General features: G+C 42.8%; 1 protein-coding gene across 1 annotated transcript in view; it reads left to right on the top strand.

Moving 5' to 3' along the window:
- The first annotated feature begins 7,564 nt into the window (after positions 1 to 7,564).
- ANKRD13C (ankyrin repeat domain 13C) overlaps positions 7,565 to 27,840 on the top strand; it is a 48,972-nt gene continuing 28,696 nt past the window's right edge. The window contains exons 1-3 of the mRNA XM_084852235.1: positions 7,565 to 8,161; positions 16,994 to 17,035; positions 26,356 to 26,460. Of these exons, the coding sequence (XP_084708361.1) occupies positions 7,804 to 8,161; positions 16,994 to 17,035; positions 26,356 to 26,460 (505 nt within the window). The 5' untranslated portion in view covers positions 7,565 to 7,803. The remainder of the gene's footprint in view (positions 8,162 to 16,993; positions 17,036 to 26,355; positions 26,461 to 27,840) is intronic.

Genomic DNA, 27,840 nt, shown 5'->3' on the forward strand with positions numbered 1-27,840 from the left:
CTGAGTTATCTTGAGTGTTGAGTTAACAGATTTGAATGATCCTTAAATCTTCAGTTATATCCAGAGTATTCCTTAATCACCCTACTATCACTTTGTCTATGTTCTGACTCTGGTGGACTCAGTTACTGGGAGAAGAAATATAAAGCAGACATAATGGTCTGACCTCTTTGATTCCATAAATTAGTTAACAGGAAGAGAACATCAAAATAAATCAAATCTTTGCTTCCACATTCATCCAGTAAATACATACATAAAATTTAGGTTGTGCACGGGCTCAGAAAATTAATTATTAAAATCCATAAATGACAGGAAAGAGCTAATTTTTTTCCTGATTGTTTTGAGGAGAACTTCTCTATCTCAGCTGACTCATATGTCTAGTGAATGCATAAACCTGCTACAGTGTCAGCATTGAGCCTCCTGGTGTTTGTATGACTCAGGAAACTGCAGGTTCTGTCTTGCCAGTGACCCAATACAATAACTAGGATATGCAGTATTGCATTATAGTTCCAGTTGACATATTTCAAGTAACAGATTCAAGGATCCAAGAGTTCAGTACAAACCTAACCATTTTTATTTGAAATAGTCTATTTTGACTTGGAACATGGAACCATCCAATCCAATGCATTATATATTTGGAAGTCAGTCCCACTGATTTCAGTAGACTTAATCCAAAGTAAGCACGCATAGGCTGTAATCCTATGCGCATTTTTTGTTGTTGTTCAGTCGGTGGCATTTACTTGGGGATAAATCACATTGAAATGAGGGATCCTTTGGCAGTATCCAATGCGATGCTACAAGTAACATAAATTATGTTATGCTAGTGTAAATGACCTCTAGCACAATGCTAATAGTGCTTGCTGGCATGACAGGTTTCCCCAGAAAACCTGTTGTGCCAGCAAGCGCTATTGGTGTTGCGCTAGACGTCATTTACACTAGCGCAATGTAATTTCAACTAGCGGTAGTGTCACATTGGTTAATTCCAAGTTAACATGGATTGAATCAGCTGGCTCAAGTCAAAGCAGACTAATTCAAACTCACTGGACTGCTGAAATGTGTTAGAGATGAATAAAAGCCTGATGAAGTTTTACTGGATTATCACTTTCAGAATCTAGGAATAATGTATACATTTGAAATATCATAACATATTGACACATATTCATACACATATTCCATCATACACTTATCTATTTTTATTTATTTATTATTAAATTTATTAATCGCCCATCTGGCTGGTCACCCAGCCACTCTGGGCAATGTACAACATACAATAAAACAGTTTAAAACAATAAAATTCTACAATAAAAACATTTTCTAAAATACCCTAACCCACCCCAAATGCCTGCCTGAACAACCACGTTTTTAATGCACGATGGAAGCTCATTAAGCTCATCTAGAAGTAAATTCTACTGAGTTCAATGGAGTTTACTTCTGAGTAGCAGTGAAGTGGCTACGTTTGCTGATTACATCAAATTATTTAGAGTGGTTAAAACAAAAAGGGATTGCAAGGAGCTCCAAAAGGATCTCTCCAAACTGGGAGAATAGCCATCCAAATGGCAAATGCGGTTCAGTGTAAGCAAATGTAAAGTGATGCATGTTGGGACAAAAAAATCCCAACTTCAGGTATAACCTGATGGGATCTGAGCTAGTGGTGACCAACCAAGACAAAGATGTTGGGGTTGTGGTAGACAGCTCAATGAAAACGTTGACCCAGTGTGTGGGTACTGTAAAAAAGGCAAACTCCATGTTAGGCGTAATTAGAAAAGGAATTGAGAATAAAACTGCCAATATAATACTGCCTTTATACAAACCCATGCTGCAACCACACTTATAATACTGTGTACAGTTCTCGCCATACCTAAAAAAAGATATTGTAGACCTGGAAAAAGTACAGAAAAGGGCAATTAAAATGATCAAGGGGCTGGAGTATCTCCCCTATGAGGGAAGGTTACAACCGCTGGACTTCTTTAGCTTGGAAAAAAGGAGTGTAAGGGGAGACATGATCAGAGGCCTACAAAATTATGCATGGTGTGGAGAATGTGGGTAGGGAGACATTTTTCTCCCTCTCTCAAAATACTAGAACCCTGGGTCATCCCATGAAGCTGAGTGGCGGGAGATTCAGAACAGATAAAAGTACTTCACACAGTGCATAGTTAAACTATGGAATTTCTCTACCTCAGGATACAGTGATGGCCACCAATTCTGATGACTTTAAAACAGGGTTACATAAATGCCTGGAGGAGAAGGCTAACAATGGCTACTAGTCCTGATAGCCATGTGCTACCTCCAGTACCAGAGGCAGTAAACATATGTACACCAGTTGTGGGAACATGGGCAGGAGGGTGCTCTTGCACTCATGTCCTGCTTGTGGATTCCTGGTCGACAGCTAGCTGACCACTGTGTGAACAGAACACTGGACTAGATGGACCCTTGGTCTGATCCAGCATGGCTCTACTTATGTTCTTGTGAGTAGACATGAATAGGATTGTGATGTAAATAAAAAAATTAAAAAACAGAAAAGTTAAATGAATGCATGTACTGTTCATAGGATGAGCATAGGTTTTGGTGATATAGGCATGAAAAATGCATCAAAGAAGTTGTTAATTTGTCATCGCAGTCCAACTATTGTTTTCTATTCCTAAAAGGTCCCCTTGTCCACCACTTCCCACTTCCGAATCCATATCACCTTGTCTTGACTTTTGCTGCTGGTGAACATTAGGTGCCTTCTGTTCCCCAGCCAATCTGTTTCCACACTCCCTAATGTCAAGCAAAACAACACAAAACACTAGTCACCCCTTATTTTCTGGGTTTAACATCCAGCTGGAAGATTTCTTGATAAGAATAACTTTAAAACTTGCTTATTAGTTTGTGACATTTTACTTGATCCCAATAAAAATATTAACCTACTATTCACTAATTGTTATTCAGTTTTAATTTAATTCATTTAATAGTTTGCAACGATCCTGCCATTTTCTTAATGTGATTTTGCGGTTCTGACATAGCAGAGGGTTTTAGTGGGATGTTTAAGGAGAAAAAGTGTTTTGTTTGTTTGTTTTAATGAAAAATACAAAGTACAGTTTAGTAAACGTGCACACTCCAACCTTCCTTAAAATTAAACAAGGCATGCTTGTTTGTTTGTTTGTTTAATTAATTAATTCTATACCACCCAATAGCTAAAGCTCTCTAGATGGTTCACAAAAATTAAAACCACAAGTATAGCATAAAAACAACATAAAAGCTTAAAACTACAGTATAAATGACAACCAGAATAAAACCGAGCAGCAATGCAGAGATTTAAAATACAGCAACAAATTTAAAACAACACAGCTAAAAGACTAGAATGTTAAAATGCTAAAATTCCTAGGAAAATAAAAAGGTCTTCACCTGGCACTGGAAAGAGTATATCATAAGTGCCAGGCAAACCTCCCTAGGGAGCTCATTCCACAACCGGGGTGCCACAGCAGAAAAGGCCCTCTTCCTGGTAGCCACTCACCTTGCTTCCTTTGGCAAGGGCTCCCACAGAAGGACCCCTGAATGTGATCTTAGGGTCTGGAAAGGTACATATGGGAAGAGACGATCCTTCAGATAACCTGGTCCCAAGCCATTTAGGGTTTTAAATGTTAATACCAGCACTATGAATTGGGCCTGGAAATGCACTGGCAGCCAGTGCAGCTGGAAAAGTACTGGCATAATATGATCTCACTGGCCAGCCCCCGTTAATCTCATTTTTATTTATTTATTTATTTATTTATTTTATTTATTTCTATACCGCCCAATAGCCGAAGCTCTCTGGGCGGTTCACAAAAACTAAAACCAAACAACACACATTAAAACAATTTAAAATAAATAGAACATTAAAACCACAATTAAAACAGGGCATCTCATTGCCCTGTTTTGGATCAGCTGAAGTTTCTAGACTGTTTTCAAAGGTAGAGCCATGTGTAATGCATTGCAGTAATCCAGACGAGAGGTTATCAGAGCATGGATAACTGTAGCTAGGCTAGTTCTGTCCAGATAAGGGTGTATTTGGTATATCAGCCTAAGCTGATAAAAGGTGCTCTGTGCCACCAAGTCCACCTGTATCTCAAGTGACAGTTCTGGTTTCCAGGAGCACCCCCAAACTACGAACCTGATCCTTTAAGGGGAGTGCAGCCCCCTCCAGAACAAGTTGAACATCACCTAGCCGGGCAGATGAACTACCCACTAACAGTACCTCTGTCTTGTCTGGATTGAGTCTGTTTATATTGGCCCTCATCCAGTCCATTACCTTGCCCAAGCACTGATTCAGAACAGGTTGCATTTCACCATAGGGATACTGGAGAAATTTGAGATGGACTAAAATGAGCTCAGATTTCTAAGAATCCAACCTGCAGAATCTGCTGCGGAGCAACCCCTGCAGGCTGCGTGGAGTACGTGGACTTTTGGATTATTTTTTTTACTTTCCCGAAATGTACATTTGTAGGAAAATGCATACGTTTCTGCTGAGGAAACGTTGAATGGAATGGGGGACAATACACTAAATGTTATGCACTAAGGTAAATTATGTAAACACTTACATAAATACTTACGTAATTATTTACGTATTTTTCTGCATGACGAAAAAAAATATTCGCATCTGTCTGTAGGCGGAAGATGGAACAAAAGGCACCCGACAATCCGTGAAACACAGATGGAGCGGATTTTACACAATCTGTACATCCCTATTTCACTGGTAGAGTATTCCACCAAGTTTACATAAGATTGCAGTTGTGCCAACTGGTAAGTACAGCAGAGGGCTTGTAATGCTGGAGGAGAGACTGAAGGGGGATTTTAAAAAATCAAGCATTTTCTGAAAATGCAGCAGTGACACTTAACTTTTTCATGAATTCTAGTCTGCTGTGCAGACTGATTTATGCAGAAATCAATAGGGGCACCTAACTCTAAATAGGATCAGATTTTGTGCAGTTTTATGTAAAAACAGTAGGGCAATCTTCTTAGTAAATATGCACAGAATTGGACTTTTAGCATTCCCTTTACGAGAGGCAGAATCCTAATCCTGGGGTGCTTCTATACCGATGGCTCGTAGTGCTAATAAATCGCTGAGCTGTATCCAATGCAGCTTCTGCTTAGTTCTGCTTAGGCAATTGATGGAGTGCTAGTGTAAGCAAGTTGTAGTGCAATGCTGATAGTGTATGCTAGTGTGGCAGGTTTTCTGGGGTATAGTGTCACACCAGTAATGGCATTGGCATTGCATTAGAAGTCCCTTACACTAGTACTACATTAACTGTGTAAGCAGAGCGGCAGTGTTGGATACCACCCACTGATCTTCCACTGTAAACTACAAGCAGAATTGAAATCAATTTTCGGTGTGTACATCCCACTATGTCCATCCACACTAGTGTCCTTAATGCTACTCTTCTATTTTTGAAGAGCATGGTTTTGATGTGGGCAGCGACTTATCAGGCACTTCAGTCTATCACAGCTCAGCCTATATTTACTATGCCCTTTGCAGTGGGCACCATTTTTATCACCTGTTTATTTTTAATTGACCTTTTAAGTAGTTACAACACTTTTCTGGCTATATCTTTTATTTTAAAACATACAAATAATAGCTAAATACCATTTAAATGAAAGACAGGAGGGAGCAATCCTATGTCCCCTAGACAGTGTCTGGGGGGATACAGGCTTTTTTGGATTCCTGGCTCCGCAGTCAAAGACAGGGCTCCGAGCTAGGAAAATGCGCTCCCCCCTTCCACTTATAGCCAGCACAGAGAGAACCGCACTGGCTGCCTCTCCAAGCTCGGTAAACCGAGTGCAGAGAGGGGGAAAGGAGGCATTCCTGGGGGTGGGGAAGAGGTTGGGGCGGCTGGCTTACACCTTTTTCTACTGCCACCACAGCCTCTTTACCTCCCCCTCCCCGAAGTGTCCATGAGACAGGCAATATCACCCATTTAGTTAAAATACGGTACAGAAGGCGCAAGACTCCTCCCTCTCTGCACAGGATACTCATAAGCCTCCAAGTTCAGGGTACCGACTTCATGAGTACCTAGGATGCAACTCATAGGATTGCGCCCTTAGTGTCATAACCCTATAAACTATATATTTTGGAAGGGTTTTTTTTCCAGTCACTACCATTTAAGTAAGGTTAATGGTGGTGACTGAAAAGAATTTTAAAAAGCAACATAGGACGCTGTCATATACTAAGTCAGACCCTTGGTCCATCAAGCCCAGTAAAGTTGACACTGACTGGCAGCAGCTCTCTAAGGTTTTAGGCAGGAGTTTTCCCAGCCCTACCTGGAGATGCTGGGGATTGAACCTGGGATCTTCTGCAGGCCAAGTATGTGCTCTACCACTAAGCGGAGACTGTTCCTCCACCTGTGGACTTCACATCTCCACCTGGTAGCTCCTAGGTCCGACACCCAATAATCTAGAGTTTGGGAGGACATCAAGACCCATTATTTAATAACTGAAATCTGAAAAGTGTGCCACAACAAGCCACTTTCTCTTTCTCTACATACAATTCCTTCTCTCAAGATTGTCATCCAAGATTTAGGGTGCAGTCCTATGCCCGCTAGACAGCGGCTGGACAGCCATAGCATTATTCGGTTTTCAGGAACTGACCTCTGAGCCTGTGCTCCGAGGTCAGTTCCCAGAAAACCGCCTCCCTGCCCCCTGCCTCGTAGGCAGCATGGATCATCCCGGGCTTTGTAAGCGCAGTGTGGAGCAGGAGGAAAGGGGGCGTTCCTGGGGGTGGGGAGGGGACCTTGGAAGGGCTGGTACAATGCTTCCTATGCGTCACCCCCCCCCCCACACTTTGGCTAGACAGCTGAAATCGGCTGTCTAGCTGCAAATGCAGGGCGGCCAGAGTGTGAAGGCTAAGATCCCCTCCGAGCTCTGCCCGCCCTGCATTTGGATAGGCAGTCACCTTGGAGTTCAGAGGCGGCCGATTGCTCCCTTAGAAGAAGAGCCTTTCCCTGTGCCTCAGCCACCCGTGCAGCCAAGCAATTTCAAACTCTGGCCTTTGTGGTCTTATGGGGGCGGGCTTTAGATGGTCATGTGCATTTCTTCACTTGTGAAACACACAACTACCGTTTCTCCTCCCCCTCCCCAACTGCCATTCCATGTTTTAAAGCTGCTTCTATATTCCTCATATTTTAGAACAACAAAACTGTTTGCCAACCCGGATTTTTTTTTTTAAATACTCTGCGCATGTGCAGTTTTTCATTTTAAACTCATTTAAATCATAGCGCCATAATGACTACAGGAATAAACAGAATTTGCTTCTGCTGCTCCGACGCCCTCTTCAACTGCCACTCTCCGGGTGGTCATTTGTCCCCCGGCTGCGGGGCCCTGGACTTGGGCCCAAAGGGCCAACCTAGCTGCCCTCAGGAACTCACTAGGCCCGGTCCCGCTCTTCCCATTTCAAAGCATCCCCGTTCTTTGCCGCCGCCGCCCTCCACGCAGAGCGCCTAACAGAACTCCCACGAAACCCCGCTCCAGCGAGTGGCTCAATCCGCCGCACGGGCTCCTCCTCGTCACGGTAACCATCTCGCGATGTGTCCTGCGATCTCACTCCGCCGAGCGCTCTGGAATCGCGAGATTCCCTCGACAAGATGGCGGCGCGGTCGAGTCGCTGAGAGGAGCGGCAGGTGGAAGGCAGTTTGAAAGAAGCTCGGCTGGGCTCGGAGTCCCTCAGCCTGCGGGGCGTCCCCGGGTGGGGTGGGGGGAATGCAGCCGGGACGGGACTCGCCGCCGCGGCTCTGAGCGCCTCGAGCCCCCCGCAGCGACTGCGGCGCCGCATCTCCGCGCCCGGGGCCGCCGCTGGCGATGACCGGAGAGAAGCTGCGCTCGCTGCGCAGGGACCACAAGCCCAGCAAGGAGGACGGGGACCTGCTGGCGCCCGGCGAGGAAGAGGCGGCGGCCGCGCCTGGCGGAGGAGGCGCCTTCCCCGGGGGCCGGGCGGGGAGCGGCAAGGGCGGCCGCGCCGGGAGCCACCGCATCTTCACCAACCACCACCGGCTGCCGCTCAAGGGTGGGCCCGGGGGGTCCTCGCCCGCCGCCGGCCCCGAGCCCGACAAGTGTCCAGCGGCGCAGTTCCCCGTGCACGAGTGTGTCTTCAAGGGAGACGTTAGGCGCCTGTCGGCGCTGATCCGCACACAGGGCATCGGCCAGAAGGACAGTCACGGTAGGACACGGTGCTCGGCCAACTTCTGCCAATCCCCCCACCCTACGGCGGGTTGCGCCTTCTGATGCCGGGTCCCCTGTCGCAAGCAGACTTGCTCGTGGCCAGTCCCGTATTTGTCCCAGTTTACTGCTAATCCGGCGGTCCTGCTGCTGCTGTCACGTTCCGCTCCCTTGGATTCGGATGGTTTTGAGATCTCCCCAGGAGAGTGTGGGTCTCCACCTTTATAATCTTGCTGTGTCCCCATCCCAAGAGTTCAAGCGCTACTTGCGAGGGGATAGTCTTGAATGTGACCCAGAAAATCACAGGGGCGTCCCCACTTTATCTCTGTGACATAAATGTCCCCTGTCGGTGATCCACAGAGCCAGAGATAGGACTGGGATTGCTTTATCTCCTATGGGATATGTGTCGGCTCCTATTCACCTCTGGATCTCTGGTCCTGTGTAAATCTATCACGGTGACCTAGTAAAGTAGCTTTAGTTCAGAAAGGCTGTGTGATAGCAGAACCTCTGCTGACCCTGTTTTGGGTTGTGTCAAACTAAGAAAGGTTAGGTTAAGGAGGATCAGTGCACACACAAGCACATGCTACTGACAGAATTTAGTTCCAGGGTGGGTGGGAGCGTACTTCTGAGAAACATCAGCTTTTCCTTGCTGTGAGAATTAAATAAAGGTTGCCTATTCACGTAGTCCTTGGCTATTTACATTAATACAATGTAGTCGCCATTGAAGGCAGAACTGTATTATCCTGGAGTTAAGGTTTTAAGCCAGCAAGACAACTTATGAGCTCGGCATCTCCCCTTTCTTCCAGAGGTGATGTCCAGTCAAAGTACAGACATAGTTATTTCTTCCCTTTTATGATGTTTTTGAATCTTGTATAAGCCATAAAGGACATGACAATAATTCTGCTGTGAGTCTCATAGCAAAATGGTATATCATTGTATATTTTAGGTTAGAATGGATGCGCCCTAATGTGTACTTGTTGCAGTCAAATATACAAAAAGCCTAGGTCTTCATGGTTGTTCGAAAGCATGCTGCCCACTCCATCCCAGTCTTTACCTGGGATGCACTCTTCGGTGATAATTCAGTGTGTTAGATTGGGCTGCATGTGCCCATGGGTAGAACTGTCTTTCATATAATGACTGGTTTCACACAATCACAGAGGGAAAATAAGCTTGTTCTAGGGTTTCAGGGCAGTTTGTAAACCACCCCAATCAGTCATCCTTGCTGGGTTCAGACATCACAACAGACTGTGCCCAGCGAGGGTAATTATGCTTATTAGGCAGCTCGCAACTGGCACGCGTGGGGCAGGAAAATAAACCACCGTGGCTTATTTTCCCTCTGTGATCATGTGATCCCACCCATTGTGTTTGTTAGGAATGTTCCTTTTCTGGAAAGAAAATTGCCTCTCTGGACACGCTTCACTGTTATGTGGTGATCATATTTTCCAGGAGAATAATTATGATGTCACCTGCCTCTTTCACCTGCAGCCATGAACTTGAGCTGTTGTTGTTGTTCAGTCATTAAGTCATGTCCGACTCTTCGTGACCCCATGGACCATAGCACGCCAGGCCTTCCTGTCCTCTGCTCTCTCCCGGAGCATGCTCAGGTTCCAAATTTTAATATGGTACTTATCTCAAGGGGTGTGCGTCATTTCAGCCTTTCCTTTCCGTAGCTTTTAACGAAACATCGGTATGAGTCTCTGAGATTCTTCCTGGCTACTCCCACCTTGAGATTTTTATCTGGTAGAACTTTATGCAATACCTTCATATTTGATGAATGGTTGTATCACAACATTCCAGTGGATAATTACACTTTTTCTTAATAGAAAAAGTTCTGTTAGCCCTTTACAGTAAATAATGATGAATGCAAGTTGGCACAGGTTGGTCTAAGATCACCAGCAAGCCAGCAACCTAGTTGAACCTATTTCAGAAATTGGCAAATGTAGTCATGGTACAGTAATAGTTATAAAACAGAATTGCACAGCTAACCTTTTCTATATCCGTTTAGTCCAATATATGACTAAATAACCTATTGGTATTGTAAAGCTGTCATAATGTAAAGATGTGCCTTAGAACCAAGCAAAATTTCATCCCAGAAATTGGCTTTCCTTGTCTTGAAACTTTTGAGATCTCACCCATGATATTGGTACATGAGTATAATTTCTGGATTCTCTGCGGTTCTAGGCCCTACTTAATTCAATAGGGCATAATCTGGCAGGAATGTATGAGTGCTGTTTGTTTTCTATTCCCATTATAGGTTCTCTTCCATCACTGCACCTTTAAAATCTCAGGCAAGAACAGTTCTGCAGTACATTCACAATCACACCTGTTCAATAAGGATAGTTTAGTGTACTAGCTGCCTCCCTCCACCTGTGAACATGGAGACACATAGGGAATGTGGCAAGAGGCATTCACCGCAGTTTGGGGGAGTGTGGACTGCCCACCACACCATCTTCCATCCCTTCCCCAAAGTATCCCTGCTGTAAAACAAATTGCATGCAAAGATAATACCAAAACCAGACACATAGCACTAAATATATTCAAAAGGTAGCATTTTCATTCCACCACTTCACATATTGGCAGCTGTAACAGAAAAAGGAGAAAAAAGAGCTTCTACAGTAGCACTTCACAGTTATCGCAGAGCTGGATGGCCTAATACTTCACTTATCTGCTTCACTTTTATTGAGGTGCAGTTGAGGCATGACTGAGTAATCTGCTCAGAAAAAGTAGCAGTTAATAAGCTTGACTGAACAGTAGGACCCATTTCCAAAGTAAATATCCTGTCACCATTCCACCAAATCTTTAACTCCAGGCAGGTGGATGTGCTGCTTGTTAACTGCCAAACAAGGGCAATCTGGGACTGATGAACTTGAAGTATGCCTTTGCAGCTGGGCAATTTTCTGTTTTTCCCTATTGTAAATTCACTAGTTGTAAACCCTCACCACCATCACCAGTAGAAGCAAAATGTGGGGTACCACCACTTTTTTAGAGCCATCCCAAAGCAGGATTCAGTTATACTTAAACAAGGAAAGCATGAATCATAAAAGCATAGAAATTCAATTAGAAGAATAAAAGTATAAAATGCATTTCATTTATGTACACTGTGATGGTAAACTGGCAAAGGTTTTATTTGATTGCCACAGCTTTGGATCCATTTTTTTTAGGGGAATATTGGAGTTTCTTCAGAACATGTTGAACTCTTGTCTCTGACTGGTAACATCCAACTGCACCACTGTAATCACTCAAGCAGTAGACTGAGAATGGATAGTCACCCAGTCAGCTGACTAACGACAAGGCACAAATATTAGGAATAAGTCTTATATATAAAACGCACCCTGGCAATTCAAGTGGCTAAATCCATATGACTTTTGACTGGTCATAACTAATTTCCCATAGGGATTACGAGAGAGAGAAAAGTTGATTTTCTGTTCAGTCAGAAACTTAGATGGTATTACGTGAATGCCACACAGTATGCATTTCAGTGGCCAGAGATTCTTCCAAGAGTTTATGCCTTAAAATAGTGGTAGACCAGGTCTTGGTGCTTTTATGCCAGTAAAAAAAAGAAGCAGAAGTTATAACGAGCACTGAGAAAAGCTTCGATGTAAGGCTACAATTAAGGGCAAACAACCCATCAGGACAAAATAAAAGTCTGAAAAGATTGTTTGGTACAGACAAAATGATTTGGTTGTTGCCCAGGGAGTTCAGTTACCAGAAAGAACCAGTTACCATAAACAACGATCTGGTGGATCCACAGTTGGCTACAGAATTGGACTCAAAGAGTGCTTATCAATGGGACCTTCTCAAACTGGGGAGAGGTAATGAGTGGGGTACCGCAGGGCTCAGTCCTGGGCCCAGTGCTCTTCAACATTTTTATTAATGACTTGGAGGAGGAGGTGCAGGGAATGCTGATCAAATTTGCAGATGACACAAAATTGTCATCTGCAAATTTGCAGATAGGATAGCTAATACTTTGGAAGACAGAAACAAAATTCAAAGTGATCTGGATAGACTGGAGCGCTGGGCTGAAAACAACAGAATGACATTTAATAGGGATAAATGCCAAGTTCTGCACCTAGGGAAAAGAAACCAAATGCACAGTTACAAGATGGGGGATACGTGGCTCAACAACACTACAGGCGAGAAAGATCTTGGAATTGTTGTAGATCACAAGCTGAATATGAGCCAACAATGTGATGTGGCTGCAAAAAAGGCCAATGCTATTTTGGGCTGTATTAATAGAAGCATAGCTTCCAAATCCCAGGAAGTACTAGTTCCCCTCTACTCGGCACTGGTTAGGCCTCATCTGGAGTACTGTGTCCAGTTCTGGGCACCACACTTTAAGAAGGATGCAGACAAACTGGAGAGGGTTCAGAGGAGGGCAACAAAGATGATCAGGGGACTGGAAACAAAGCCCTGTGAAGAGAGACTGAAAGAACTGGGCATGTTTAGCCTTGAGAAGAGAAGACTGAGGGGAGATATTATAGTGCTCTTCAAGTATTTGAAAGGTTATCACAGAGAGGAAGGCCTGGATCTCTCCTTGATCATCCCAGAGTGCAGGACACAGAATAATGGGCTCAAGTTACAGGAAGCCAGATTCTGGCTGAACATCAGGAAAAACTTCCTGTCGGTTAGAGCAATACGACAATGGAACCAGTTACCTAGGGAGGTGGTGTGCTCTCCCACACTGGAGGCGTTCAAGATGAGGCTGGACAGCCATCTGTCAGGGATGCTCTGACTTGGATTCCTGCACTGAGCAGGGGCTTGGACTCGATGGCCTTGTAGGCCCCTTCCAACCCTACTATTCTATGATTCTATGATTCTAAGAGAAACTAATTGGCCTGGGAAAATAACAGTTTTTCTTAGACCGCTAGCTCAATGGGGTCTCAACAGCTGAGGATTAGTAGTGTTTTCTGCTGCACTGACAGCCACCGGGAGGGAGAGTGCTGCATGTGCAACATTCATAGCACTGCCCTGCATTAAATAGGTCAGCACTACAGAGGCTTCTGCGCAACAGTATTCCAGTAAAGTCTCAAACCTTATTCAAGTAAATTTAGTCTATTGTTCGTTTGTGTTAATTAATGAAATATACACAGTTTTTATATAGGTAAAACAATAGTTTAACAGAAATTCTTGGATCTGATTATGTACTTCAGCAGGCACCACTTTAGAAGAGTTTTTCTCTCTCGTGTGTGTGTGTTTTCAAAGATGGCACCTACCATCTACAACTTTTGTGAATGCTTACAAATATATACACACACACACACACACACACACACACTCTTAATATTGCTCAATTTAACCAGGGCCATCTTTTTTTGAAAGAACTTTTAAGTGATCTAACTGATTAAACTTTGTAGCTCACGTACAAGCTGTCAAAAGCCATCATGGCAGTAATGGGGACATATTAACCTGGAGGCAACTACTGCTTCCCACAGACAACCAGACAAATGTTAAATTGCAAAGTTTGCTATAGTATGGCTGCTGTCCATGGTTCCTAGTTAGCCCTTGAGAAATGCAATTGAACTTTTGAAATGAATTCCAATTCCAATGTTTCTGTCATAATTCTTTGAAGCTGCTGTTTGCATTATATTTTCTGTAAGGAGCATCTGCCCAGTGCAGATATGACTTACTGCAAAAATAGTAAAATCTTATTTAAAAAAAATTCTAATGTAATTTGAAGTTCGCTCAACAAATTTCAAGCACAAGATGAGATTAAGGGGGAAGAACAGGGAAGTTTAGCATCCAAATTACACATTCTCTTGGGTAGCTTTCTTTTATGATTTGGTATACCAGGCCTGTTTTCTATGATAACCCGCCACTGTGACTGACTTATTGACATTGTTATTTGTGGATGGGATAAGTGAGCATCTGAGCTATCTCCTATTTATTCAGATATCAGCAGCTCCAAAACCAAGTAAGCGTTAGGGTTGTCATTGGTGCATGACCGTGCTACTTGTGACCACCTGAGAGAGAACAGTATTTAAAATCCCAGAAAGACACTTTTTCAATGATGCCTGATATTCTAGGGCAGCCTTCACCAACCTGGTGCCTTCCAGATGTGTTGGACTACAATCTCCAGCCAGCAAACTACAAAAACACTTCCTTGGTTAATATTAAAGGTAAACCAAATCTGCTTATGGCCCTTTTCACATTTTTTTTCAGTACAATTTAAAATAGGGTAGAATCATCACAGTTTTTTTTAAAGCAGTCATTATTTTAAATATGTGCCTAATACAGGTCCTGCCTACAGGCTTACAATCTAAAGTGAAGACATGTTAGAGGGAATGCCATACTATTTTGGATTTCCTTTTTGGACATTGCACCAAAGAAATCATCTGAATTTCTTTAAACATCTCAGTGGTAATGTAAGTCAGCTGCTCAGTGTCTTGCATATTTCATGGTCAATGTCACATGTGCCACACCTATTGAGAAAATCAGGAATCAGCAGGCCATCTTCGTGTGCTAAATTACAGGTATAATTTAAATATCTTTGACATATAAGGAGACTGTAATTGAGTAAGGCATGATTAAATTTCAGGCCATGGAGGTAGAGTATACTTCTTACAACAAAAGCTTATTCTAGAAGGTTGAAAATTGCAGTGCTCAAGCACACACCTACATTCCAGAACATAGTTAGAAAAACATAGTTGCTAATTAATGTATCTTCATTTCCCATGGATTAGTCCATACACTGAATATTAAAATTCAGTATGGGAAATGTAATGGCTTGTATTCCACCATTTTGGCTTAATTTAAGAAAAAAAATCTCCCTAAAGTTAATGTCTGCCTTCAGGTTGTAACAGTTGGTGATATTTTAGTTATTTACATCTTAACAAAAATGTAGCTATAAAGCAGTTCAAAATAGGTTGGGTAAACTGGAGTGCTTGCTTTTTGGCTTCTGCATTGAATCCTGCAGTTCAAGTCCTACATATTCAGAATTAGTGACAGCTGGGCAGACATACGAATGTATTAGAACATATGTCTTTATGCATTCTTATAAAAAAAAAATTGACAAATCTTAGCAGCTCCCACTGCAAATAGAGCAACCTCTTTTTCATTAGGTATGGCAACTCCAAAACTTGTATAATCAGACTGATTAAAAACTTCTTGATCAACTAAAATTAAGTGAGCAGTACGTTTTTTAAAAAACACTGGGCAGTATCCCAACGCTGCCCATGCACTAGTGGGACCAACTACTAGTGCAATGGAAAGCTAGCGGGCCCTGAAGCAACCAGAAACAACTGGGAACGCTTGTTTCTGGAAAGGGGAAGTATAATAGAGGTCGCAGAAGGGAGCGTCACTGACTTGTCCCATTTCAGAAATTAATGTTCCTGCTAATTTCTAGGGTTCCTTTAGGAAGCACCAGTTTCCTGTTGTGGTAGTGGTTGGTCCTGTGGGAGGAACAGAACTAGTGCAGACACAGTGGCAGTATTGGACACTGCTCATTATTTTTAATCCAAGTATCTACAAAAACTTGCCATTTTAGGAGAGAATTTCACACTTTTCTACTGAATAGTAAGAAATACCTTTTCTAGAATAGTATCTACTGTGAAGCATGTGTGTCCTCTAAGAACACTATTTTCTTCAGAACTATTGTTTTATTCATATGTAAACTCATGCAGATTTGAATTCATCAGGTGGAACTCATGCAATTAATCAGTGAAGGTTTCTTAATGGGGAGAATCCATTTGTCAAATTAGCAACTGACTTATCTTTTTTCTGTGGTATTGGATAGTTCTGGCTAGTAAAGGTAGTAACAGTTAATATATATCAGAGGTGCGCAACTTGTATTCCTCCAGATGTTTTGGCCTACAACTCCCATCAGCCCCAACCAGCATAGCCAATGGTGAGAGATGATGGGAGTAGTAGTCCAGAACATCTGGAGGGACACAAGTTGCCCATCCATAATATATATGAATAAAATGAGTATTTACTGTTGTATACTCTTTGCTTACAAAAGTCAGAATTCTGAGGTTCTGTTAACTGTATCAAAAATTACATGGTTTTCCCAATTGGTAAAAACTGCATGCATTTGTATAGAATTTGTTCATTTTGTATTTTTTTCTTCTTCTGGTTGTTGTCATTCAGAAGGGCACTAAAGTGCCACAAACAGCTAAAAAACTTGCTTAACTTTCCAGCCCTATTTTTGAGTTTTTCCAGTCACTGTCTTTTGCTTTGAAAACAAGAGTTGATGTTCTCTAAAATCTGACTTCTATGTTCAGTATAACGTTCTGTGCTTTCAGATCAAAGCTACAGAAAACCCATAACTATTGTTTGTATATAATTTTAAGCTATTACTCTAACTTTTTCCAGTAATTAAGTATTTTGAATTTATATGCCAGCCATCATAATTGTCCCAGGGCAATTTGCAGTATAGTGAATGATACCTGGTTTACATAACAGTACTTTACTAAGAGTTCATTTATAAAACTGGACCTGTGCAATGAATAAATAAAATATGCTGTTTAATTTTTTATTAGAATAAATTCCTTATGGGTAGTGACCTAGATCTGTCATTATTGATAACAATGGAGACTTTATAGACCTTAATTAATTTAGGGTGACAGAATGTCTCTTGTTTTTAGTACTTTTAATTATTCTTGTCCTATTAATCAATTTCCCAGGAGTAAATTGAATATGGAAACAATACAGATAATGTAGTAAAGTAACTTGTCATATGATTTAACACTGTTTATTCAGATCAAATTGAAAACAATAGGATTATTATACTTATATCGTCATAACCTCAATTATGCATTATCAGTGTGAAATTTGATATTCTGTCTGATTAAGATCCTGTACACTTATTGAATAATAATTTATTTTTTCTTTATAGGAAACACTCCGTTACACCTTGCTGTGATGTTGGGGAATAAAGGTTGGTAATTGTGCTCTTCTATCTGCTTTAAAAGAAAACATCCCGTAATGGTCAGCAACTTGAATCCTCAGGATTTTTCTTTTCCTTTTTTTTTGCACATCTTGAAACTGCTTGAAGGGAGCAACAGAATGAGAAAGAGGAGAATTCCTCTTTTTTTAAAAAAACCTCTCAACTTTCTGATCAGGAAATAGCTGTGGAAGATGGTGGTGGGGTTGACAGAACAATAGTGCTAGTGAGAAGAGAGTCTCTCCCTTCTCTCCCTTCCCACATCTATTCCTCCTTGTTCCTCCTTACCAGCTGTTTCCTGTCATGGGGGGAGGACAGTGGTAGTTGGACTTGCTAGGCATGGCCCACTCAACCTCCATTGATATTGGCCTGCCAGTAAACTCATTGTTAGCCAGGCCTCTGTAACAAGTTTCTGTTATCTTAGTTGATACTTGCTGGGGCGGTATTATGGTGGCAATGTGTTTGTGGAATGAAGTGGAGTTGTGGAGTGAAATGAAAGAGTTGCTGCAGGTCCAGGGGCTCTGTAAGGCCAAGAGTATGAGGAGGGTGAGCTGCTTGCTTATCTACGAAGTTGGTGCATAATTGTCAGAAAGCTTTGTAAAGTACAATGCAGTGGCACTGATGCAAGGGTGTGTGTGTGTAAAGTGTGCTTCCTGTTAGTGGAAGGAGTAGGAACATGAGTGAGAATTGGAAATGTGCGACCAGAATTTTCTCTGCCATTGGTCCTTATTACTAGCAATGGCAGGGGGTGGGGGCAGTCGTTCCCAGACTACAACGGAGGGATTTGTGGTTTTGGTACTGCAACAGCAGTTTGCAGACCATGGCAGATGGAGGTATCAGGGCAGGGGGAAGCCCTCTACCTAGTTACCATTGTGGAAATGCTGTTAGTGCTGTTTTACTGTGAGTAAGGGGCAGGACAAAACTCTCTTTGTTTTCCACTTGCCCTTGCTTGCTGGATGGCAATAGCTATAGGGAGGTTGTCATGTAAGAACATGGCTACCTGCACACCTCTACACACTACAGTCTTTCATTCTTTTGTTGTGTTGTGAAGGGCAAGATGGGACTTGGAACACATTCATATTGCAGGGACTGAGACTGGCTAGAATAAAGTACTGTAGGAGAAAGTGCTGGAGGATAATTTTCAGAACTTTCTATCACTCATATGTAAAACCTCATGGATATTGACTTCAGTTCATTTTCTTTACCATAGTCACGTTAGTAGCAGAGCTAATCATAATAATTTATTTTAAGTACTGGAATGAATTTACTACCCTTTTGTCAAATTGTGTTATTTTTTCAAAGCCCCTATTGACTAGGTTTACACAAGACGACAACGCACACTCGGGGTTGAGAGTGAGTTGACTGTGGGTTGTTGAGCCGTGGGTTGTTGTGTTGTGTGAACCCAGCCATTGGTAACCACATACCATCCACAGTTCACAACCCAACAACAAACCATAGATTCTCTTCATCGGTTGTTCATGGTTAGCACACCATAGTTTGTTAGTGTGGCTGGGTTCACACACCACAACAACCCACAGTTCAACAACATCCCACATTCAACCTATACTCAACCAGAGTTCTCGGACCATGAGATGGGCTGCTCTACAGAGGAAGAAATAGCTGCTAGCAGATGCACAAGCAATGTCATACTCAGTTGCAGCCCTACCAGTGAAATATAGTGAAGTGTATACACTAGTCCGAATTTCTTATCCTTAATGTCCTTTACTACAAAACTGCCTTTTGCTGCAAATAGCTATTGGGTAGACAATCTCTGTAGTAGACGTTTCATACTACTTTTGAAAATAGAAAGCACAATTCATCAGTTAAGTAACCTTAGTGGAAATCCTGTTATCCTGAAGATAAAATTATTCTGAAGGTCCAAACTGAAAGTATATGTTCTCTGGGGATGGATTCTTGGATCAGTAGATTATACATATCACACAGTGGGCAGGCCAGCAAGGAAATCCAAATCTCCAAAGTTAAGTTTACTTGTCTTTTCCTTTTGTTGCTGATTTTTATGAAAACCAGTATCTTGTGACCTTCCTGTTTTTATCTGAGCTCTGGACTAAACTCAGTGGATCCAGGCTTAGTCATGTTTAGAGCAGACCCACTTAAATCAATGAGACTTAATTTAGACATGACTGACTTAGGTCCTATTGATTTTAGCAAGTCTACTCTAAGCATGCCTACATCTAGATTCAGCCATATGCCCAAAATAGAACTTCTAATCTTTTCCCTGAAGCCTTCCTCTTCTTGTATATTTTCCATATCGGTTGCCAGTGTCACTATCCCCGCTGTTCAGGCGTGAAGGTTTGGCTCAATGTAATTTCTTCCCCTTCTTTGCACTCCATATTTAGTCTTGTCACCAAGTCATGTTACTTCTCCCTATACAAAAATGCTGTGTTGCACAAAACACATGATCCTAAGGGCTTGTTTTCTTTGCTGAGTTAAACCAAATTAATACAAATGCTATTCTTCTAACCAAGCTATATTTTTTTAAATGTTGTCAATCAACTAACGGATTAATTCCTGATCTGATTAGATTTGAATATGGAATCCAGGCTGATATGTGAAAAGGCCAATACCAATCTAATCAAAGTGCAATGATGGTGCTATAGAAAAACAATCTGTTTGAATTAGATTGCCAGACTAAAGGCCTGCTTTTGATTTGGAGCTTACCTGTTGAAGACCAGTTTTGTAAACTGTTGCTTTTCTCTTATACTATTTCAGACATTCAACTATTAGGGACCTCTCAGTGTTCCAACATAACTGAAGAAAATGATAATCTATATTCTGAAGCAAATACTCTCTTTTGGGATGAAATCCTGGATTAAGTTGGCATGGACAGTAGCAGAGTAATACAGCTTGTTTAGGATTAGCCAGGCATCCTGAGAACGCATACAGAATATGCTGAATTTATTAGTTTAAACTCGAAGCTGTTGCATAATAGCCTAACTGATGGCCCTGTTATCCTACAGTATTAAGGCTTATGCATGTTTTTGTTGTATTGATTTCAGTGAAACCAAAAGTGCTCTAATCAACCTACTCCAATTTAACTGGGTGAGGTAGTCACCTCACTTAAAATACTATACAAATATATGAAAAATTTCATTAACCAGATCAATATACTCTTGTAGAAAAAAGTAAAGTAACTTTTAAGGCTTTGTAATGCCCTCAGCAAGAACTCAGTTAAAACAGACATTTGATCTGCACTATTTATAGCATCATGATAGCCTTTTGTTTAATCCTGTTTTATTACGGGTTATTGCTATTATATGTATCCATCTATACATTGCAGATGGGTCAGTTGCATGGGAAGGAAAGGGTTTCTACCAGTGATAAAGATTTTCTGTCCTTGCAGAAAAATATTTAGGTTTTGAAATGATGCTTCTTAAAAACAGGCTTTGATCTTGAATGGTGTATATACACTTCCCTCTGCCATTGGAGAGTATCCCAGGCAGTGTGCAGGCACTACCCCTGAGTAGCAATGGGGGAATAATTGTGTAGCTTAACCAACATAAGGAGTCACAAATCCGTCCTCTTGCAGCTGTGTCCTCAGGGGTGAAGGGAGACTGAGCCTTACTTTCTTATCCGAAGTGACTTGTTGATGTGGGGAGGTGGAGGTAATGTGGGCTCAGACACAATGCTCATTTTGGCAATGGTCTGAACCACCAATCCTCTGAACTTCAGTTTTTGCAAGGGCTGGGGGGGAAGAAAGGGATTTCCCCATAGTTCATTTCTCTGAGTGAAAACTTTGCAGCCTTCCTTGTTTTCTGTAATGAAGGAGGAGGTGTCTCCTCTTAGCTTGTCATTCAAGCCAATACTTGCTTTAGAGATGAAGTCTAGCAGCAGATGCATCTCAAAATTCATGTGCCTTACTGTAAAATAGATAGCCTATATGGCAAGCAATAGGAGAAGCAAAATGAGCAAGAGACAAAATAAAACAGGATAACAAATTGAGGAACTGCTTGCTGATTAGGACCTCCATAATGACTAAGAGGCTCACTTTCCTATACTGGGAGTTGAACAGCAGATAGGGGTTTTGTTGGATGTGCCTATGAAGGAGAACATACACCTTAAAAGAGAAGGGTCAGAGCAAGAAGCTGAAGCAAATGTGGCCTGTGAAGAGTGAGGGGATAACTTTGTTATTCATATTCTTCCTTCATTCTGTTTTTCTTTTCTCTTTCATGCCATTCCTTCTTTCTCTTTCCTGACGTTTGTATGGCAGGAAGGTGGAGGAGGTTGGGAATTAGATGCCAGTAGTTGGGCCACACTAAAGTGGCAGGGTTGGTGGTAGTTTCTATCTTTTGAAAATACAAAACTCCTAAAATTTCCTCAGTGCAGCACCAACATAGGTTGGAGGGCTGGGGGAGCGGGGCGGGAAGTTGCTGTGGTTCATAGAACCTCCATCTCTATCTCCAGGAGACCACTCCATCTTGGAGCGGGCCTTGAGGGGTTGCACCTGGTGTTGGGCCATAGAGACAGATTGGGAATGCTGCTAGTGTACTGCCACCCTGCTGCCCAGCATCCTCCCTGACTGAGCTGGCAGAGGCAGTCGTAAGTGTGGTGTTGGAGGAACCCAGGACGGTGGTTCTGGGTGATTTCAACTTCCATGCTGAGGCTATCTCCGGAGTTCCAGCTCAGGACTTCATGGCCTCCATGACAACCATCTGGCTGTCTCAGTATGTCATCAGCCCAACACATGAAGCAGGGCACACCCTTGATTTGGTTTTTTCTCCAACTTGTGAGATGGGTAGTCTGAAGTTTGGGGGGCTCCAAGTAACCCCATTGTCATGGTCAGACCATTTCCTGGTGAGATTTGAACTTAATGGCGTTACTCTCCTCCCACAGTGCCGGAGGAACTATTCAGATGGTTCGCCCCAGGAGACTGATGGAATCCAATGGATTTCTGAATGCTCTTGAGGATTTTCCAGTGGAGAGAGCTGGTGATCCATCCGAGGTCCTAGCCTCGCTGTGGAACAGTGAGATGCGGAAGGCCATCGACTTGATTGCACCTGAGTGCCCTCTCTGGCACTGTGGAGCCTGTTCTGCTCCCTGGTATACTGGAGAGCTGTGGTCAATGAAACAGGCTGGATGTCAGCTAGAGCACAAATGGCACAAGACTCGAAATGAAGATGACTGAGCACGCTCTAGAGTGCATAATTGTGCCTACTGCATGGCAGTGCGGGCAGCAAAGAAGGTTTATTTTGCTGCCTCCATTGCATCCTCAAGTAGCATCCAGCAGAGCTCTTCCAGGTGGTCTGACGGTTGTTAACATCTTCCCCAGTAAATGGGGTCCTGACACTGTCGAGGACCTGCTGTGACCTTTTTGCATCGCACTTTGAGGACAAAATCGCTTGTCTCTGCAGTGAACTTGATGCTGTTGTTAGTGCAGTACCAGTCAAGGTGTCTAATGCCACCATCTGCCCGATTTTGTGGGATCAGTTCCAGTTGTTACAGCCTGATGATGTGGACAAGATGCTTGCAATAATGTGACCGACTACGTGCCCTCTTGATCCCTGTCCCTCCTGGCTGATAAAAGCTAGCCGAGGGGATATGACTGGGTGGGTCCAGGGCGTGATAAATGCTTCCCTACAGGAAGGGGTAGTCCCTGCTGTCCTTAAGGAGGCAGTAGTGTGGCCACTCCTGAAGAAGCCCACTCTGGACCCAACCGTCCAGAGACAACTACCACCCAGTTGCAAATACCCCTTTCCTAGGGAAGGTACTTCAGAGGGTCGTGGCGGAACAACTGCAGGCACTCTTGGAGAATACTGATTATCTAGACCCATTTTAGTCTGGGTTTCATCCTGGTTATGGGACTGAATCAGCCTTGGTCACCCTGATGCATGACTTTTATTGAGAGAAGGACACGGGGAGTGCAACCCTGTTAATTCTGCTTGATCTCTCATTGGCTTTTCATACCATCAACCATGGTATCCTTCTGGATCGACTCCATGGGATGGGTATTGGAGGCACTGTGTTACAGTGGTTCCAGTCCTACCTATGGGCCGATTTCAGAGAGTAACATTGGATGACTGTTCCTCAGCCCCTTGGCAGTTGAGCTATATGGGGTGCTGTGGAGTGCTGCAGGGTACTATCTTGTCCCCAATGTTGTTTAACATCTAGATGAAGCCTCTGGGAGCAGCCATTAGGGGATTTGGAGCTAAATGCCATCAGTATGCTGATGACACACAGTTCTTTCTCCCTGTGACACCTGAATCAGGAGAGGCTGTGCAAGTCCTGGATCGGTGCCTAGACTCAGTAATGGGCTGGATGAGGACCAATAAACTGAAGCTGAATCCTGGCAAGACGGAAGCCCTGTGGGTGAGTGGTTCCCGGGTCTGGGAGATAAGCTCATTGCCTGTTTGGATGGGGTTGCACTCCCTCTGAAAGATCAGGTCCATAGTCTGGGGGTACTCCTAGATCCATCATTGTCACTGGAGGCCCAAGTGGTCGCGGCAGCTCGGAGTGCCTTTTATCAGCTTTGGCTGGTTAGCCAGCTACGGCCTCTCCTGGACAGGGATAGCTTGACCATGGGGGTACAGGCATTAGTAACCTCAAGACTGGATTTCTGCAATGTGCTCTATGTGGGGCTGCCCTTAAGGCTGGTCCGGAAGCTGGAGCTAGTGCAGAATGCAGCAGCTTGGCTGTTGTCGGGGGTTGCCCCTTTTCAGTGTGTAACTCGTTTGCTGAGGGAACTGCACTGGCTGCCTATTCACTACCAGGCCAGGTTTAAGGTATTACAAAGTTGTTTTAAACCTGTTGGGACAGGTTTAAGGTCCCAAGTTGTTTAGGGCTTTAGTGTACAAAGCCCTAAACAACTTGGGACCAGGATACCTGAGCAAGTGCCTCCTTCTTTACCCAGTCACTGAGGTAATCAGACGGCATGTTCCTGGTGGTTCCACATGGACCCATGGCCCAATTGGAGTCCACCAGGAAAAGAACCTTCATTGTGGTGGCCCCCTTCCTGTGGAATTCTCTGCCTTTAGAGGTCAGGCAGGTGCCAACACTGTGTTTCTTCTGGCTCCTCCTGAAGACATTGTTATTTCAGGAGGCCTTCCTTGCATGACTGGCTGTGGTTTGTTAAATTCTACTTTATTGGGGTTTGTCTTTTAAAAAAATGTTTTAACTCTTTTAATCTGCTGTTTTATTCTTTTACCGTGTTATTCACCACTCCAAAATCTTCTGATGTGGAGCGGTATATAAATATTGTAAATAAATAAATAAATTTTAAAATGGATAAAATTATTTCTTGGCCTCCTGATTGCAGACCTCGGGCTCAGATGCAGTCCTCCATTTGCTCTTCTCCCATTCTCCTCACTGCAGATAAAAGTTACCAATTGAACACAGGTAGTCAAGCAGGGTACAGTCTCAGTATTCCCTCCAGTGTAGGGTAAATTAAACTTTGCTGATGATTAAGTTTTTCTTCCTAATCTGTGATCACGTTACAACTGTTAGAGTGTTGCGGGTCCATGTCCTCTTTATCCACTAGTGGCTTTGGCTGACCCAAATAGGAAAGATACTCGCACTAAACAATCTCCAAACCTCAGTACAGTTAGGTAGAGTAGATACAAGGTAGATGCCCTGTATGGCAAACAAAACTGTTAATCATTTTCTGTCAGTCTCAGAGTCATTATTATTTGTGCATAAATGGGTAGTTAAACTGCTGTTACATATTTCTAATTGGTCATTATGAAATAGTTTTTAAAAATATAAATTACTAAATCACAGTGGTACAGGTTTTAGCCTTTTTTCCACCTTTCAATTCAAAGTCTGCCTCAAACTAGCTATCTTACAAAGGAATGATATGGCTAAGGCACATTATGAAAACAGAAGATTGTATCCAATTGGTGTCCTCCATTGATGGAAGTCTCTTTGATCCAGTGGAGGCTTCTATTAACAGAATGGAAAGGGAAGTGTTTTTTGCCGATTCCCCTTCCCCTTGAAGCACCCTGCACCACCTCCCATGTTATCTGAAGGATTCCCCATCCTTCCAAAGCAGATCTGGGAAGGCGTGTTGGGGACTGGAAGGGAAGGAGGCATTGCCAAAATTGCCTTTCTCCCCATTCTGCTGATAGAAGCCTCTGCTAGATCTAAGAGGCTTCTGTCAGCAGAAGGACACCAATTCGATACAGTCAACAAAAATCTGCTGCACCACTCCAATGTACGTGAAAGTTATAATTAAATAATGTACCTGAAAGTTATAATTAAAAAATTAAAACTGTTCGACAAGTAGCTTGATAAGGTAATACCATTTCTTCTGAATGCCCTGTAAGGTTATGGAAACTACAGAATTCACTTCCACAAGATGTAGTGCTTACCACCTTCTCGGGGATGGCTTTAAAAGGGGATTAGACAAATTCATGGAGGATAAGGCCCCAATGGGTACTAGTCATGATGGCTATATATTATCCCCAGTATTAGAGGCAGTATGCCTTTCAATACCAGTTGCTGGAAAACACAAGAAAGAGGATTTTACTGTGCTCATGTTCTGCTTCTGGACTTCCCATATGTATCTGGTTGGCTGCTGTAATGCTGCACTTGATTGGTCTTTGGTCTGATCCAGCAGGGCTCTTCTTACATTCTTATGAATCATATTCCATGTTCCTAACAATTATAGGCAAATTTCATGTAAAATAATTTTAAACTATCGGTGAATCCTGATTTTCAAATTCAGTTCTGAAGGTACTTGCAGCGATTGTGTTTTAAGAAGGGGGATGGTCTGTATCATAAGCAAAATCAATGGTGGGTTCTTAGTTTAGGTAAATCAGTACAGATAATTTCCTAGGATCATTGTAGAGCAGCTTGGATTGTTAAATAAGCAATCCGTCAGATTTGATTTCTACATAATCTGTAATAGCTCTGCAGGGTACTAGGCTATATCCAGAAAAAGCTAGTTATATTCTAGCCCTTTTGAAATCAATGGGTCAAGTTAGTCATAATTTGAATTTTGATTTAAGTGGGACTAAAGGATGACTAATGTCCGCTGGATTCAACATAGATGTGACATTCAAATGGTTGGTTTACACCAAAATGCTACATAACATGTTTAAATGCCAAGAATGTCCTCAGTCGGTTTGTTTTAATGTGTTGCTCAACTATCTGTGAATTAGAAAAATGTATTTACTTCAGTATTGTTTGTGTCCATTTATAAGTAGCTCTTTGCAGAAGAGCGATTTAGGGCCCAATCCTATGCATGTTTAGACAGAAAAAAGTTCTACAAAAAGTTGTAGGACTTCTGTCTCAACATGCATAAGATTGTGCCCCTAGTGGACTTATTTGGAAAATAATTACTGCCTCTTATTTTATTATAGAATGTGCTCACCTGCTTTTGGCCCACAATGCTCCCGTGAAAGTGAAAAATGCTCAGGGATGGAGTCCTCTTGCAGAAGCTATCAGCTATGGAGATAGACAAATGAGTAAGAAACCATTGCTCTGGTTGTTTGACATAAATACAGGAAACCCATCTTGCCTTTAAAATCAGCTGTGTATTGCAAAACCTGGCTGAAATGTTTTGATCAGGGGGGGGAAACTTGTAACGCTGTAGATGTTTTGGCCTACAACTCCCATCAGTCCTAGCCAGCATAGCCAGAGGTGAGAGATGATGGGAGTTGTAGGTCAAAACCTTTGGAGGGCTACAAGTTGCCCACCCTTGGTTTAAATGATGAGCACCAAATCGATAATTTTTAAAGCATAATCTTTGTGTAAGGTTGTGCTATAGACTCACCAGGATGTCAGCGTGGAAACTGAGCCCATAGAGCCTCAGAGCAGTTCTGATTCTGAGGAAGAGCAACAACCCGTGGGAGAGGAGCTCGCTCATCGCTCACAGGCACAGCGGCAGGGAGAGGTTCCTCCTGCCTGCGTTCCTGAGAGAGATAGTGACCCTGGCAGCGGGGGATGGGGTCTTGCTGGACGCTCGGCACAGACGCAGGGAGCGGCGCCAGATGGAGGTCGCCAAGAGGAGGCACTCTGCTCGCTTGGCACTAAAACAGTGGTCGCGTCCCGAGGACCCAAGGGTAAGAGGGAGGATCTCTCCATAGCCCATAAGTTCAGAGTCTTCCCGCCCTCCTCCTTCAAACGGGGACCAACTGCCTTACCTGGAGCTTAGGCTACTCTCCTAACTACCCCAGTGCAGTTCCTTGCTTAGTCGCTGGTGATTAGCATCTGAGTCATTAAGTTGTAATAGGAATAAAGCCTTGGAAAGAATCCTTTTCATCTGTGTCTTGTGTTGGCTATTGGAGGGGACTGTAAGAGGCAGCTAGGGTGCTCCTGACACAGGATAAGCTAGTATTAGGGTTGGTGCAGAGGTGAAGCTGGCTATCAGTTATGGTTAAAAGATCAGGAATGGATCACAGGAGTCGTCACCCAGCCATAAACATAGTTTAAGTGTTACATTGGCATTAACATTAACTATGATTATACTGTTAGGTAAGACTTAGTCAACCAACCATATATTAAAATCCAGACCAATTCTTCAAAAAGGCAGTGTGTTGGTGTTATTATTATTATCCTGCTTCTCAGCTGAAAAGTTCCTGACACATAAAGAGACCGACTCACTCTTTCTATAGAAGTAAAATTATAAGACTTAGGTTTACCCAACTGCTTGAGCCTTTGTAAGGGCAAATTCTTTCATGACAGATGAATATCATTTTGTTTGTTCATATCTGAACATTTAATTTTATTCAACACAAATGACAGAAGGACCTTGATTTGCTTATTATAAATTACATTCCAAGGCTAGTTTACTTAATATCTGTAACTTTCATATTGTTACTTACACGTAATGTTCAGGATAGATT

This window comes from Heloderma suspectum, chromosome 4, assembly GCF_057233095.1.
Source record: "Heloderma suspectum isolate Gila_16-S chromosome 4, 16-S_ref, whole genome shotgun sequence".
NCBI classification, from domain to species: Eukaryota; Metazoa; Chordata; class Lepidosauria; order Squamata; family Helodermatidae; genus Heloderma; species Heloderma suspectum.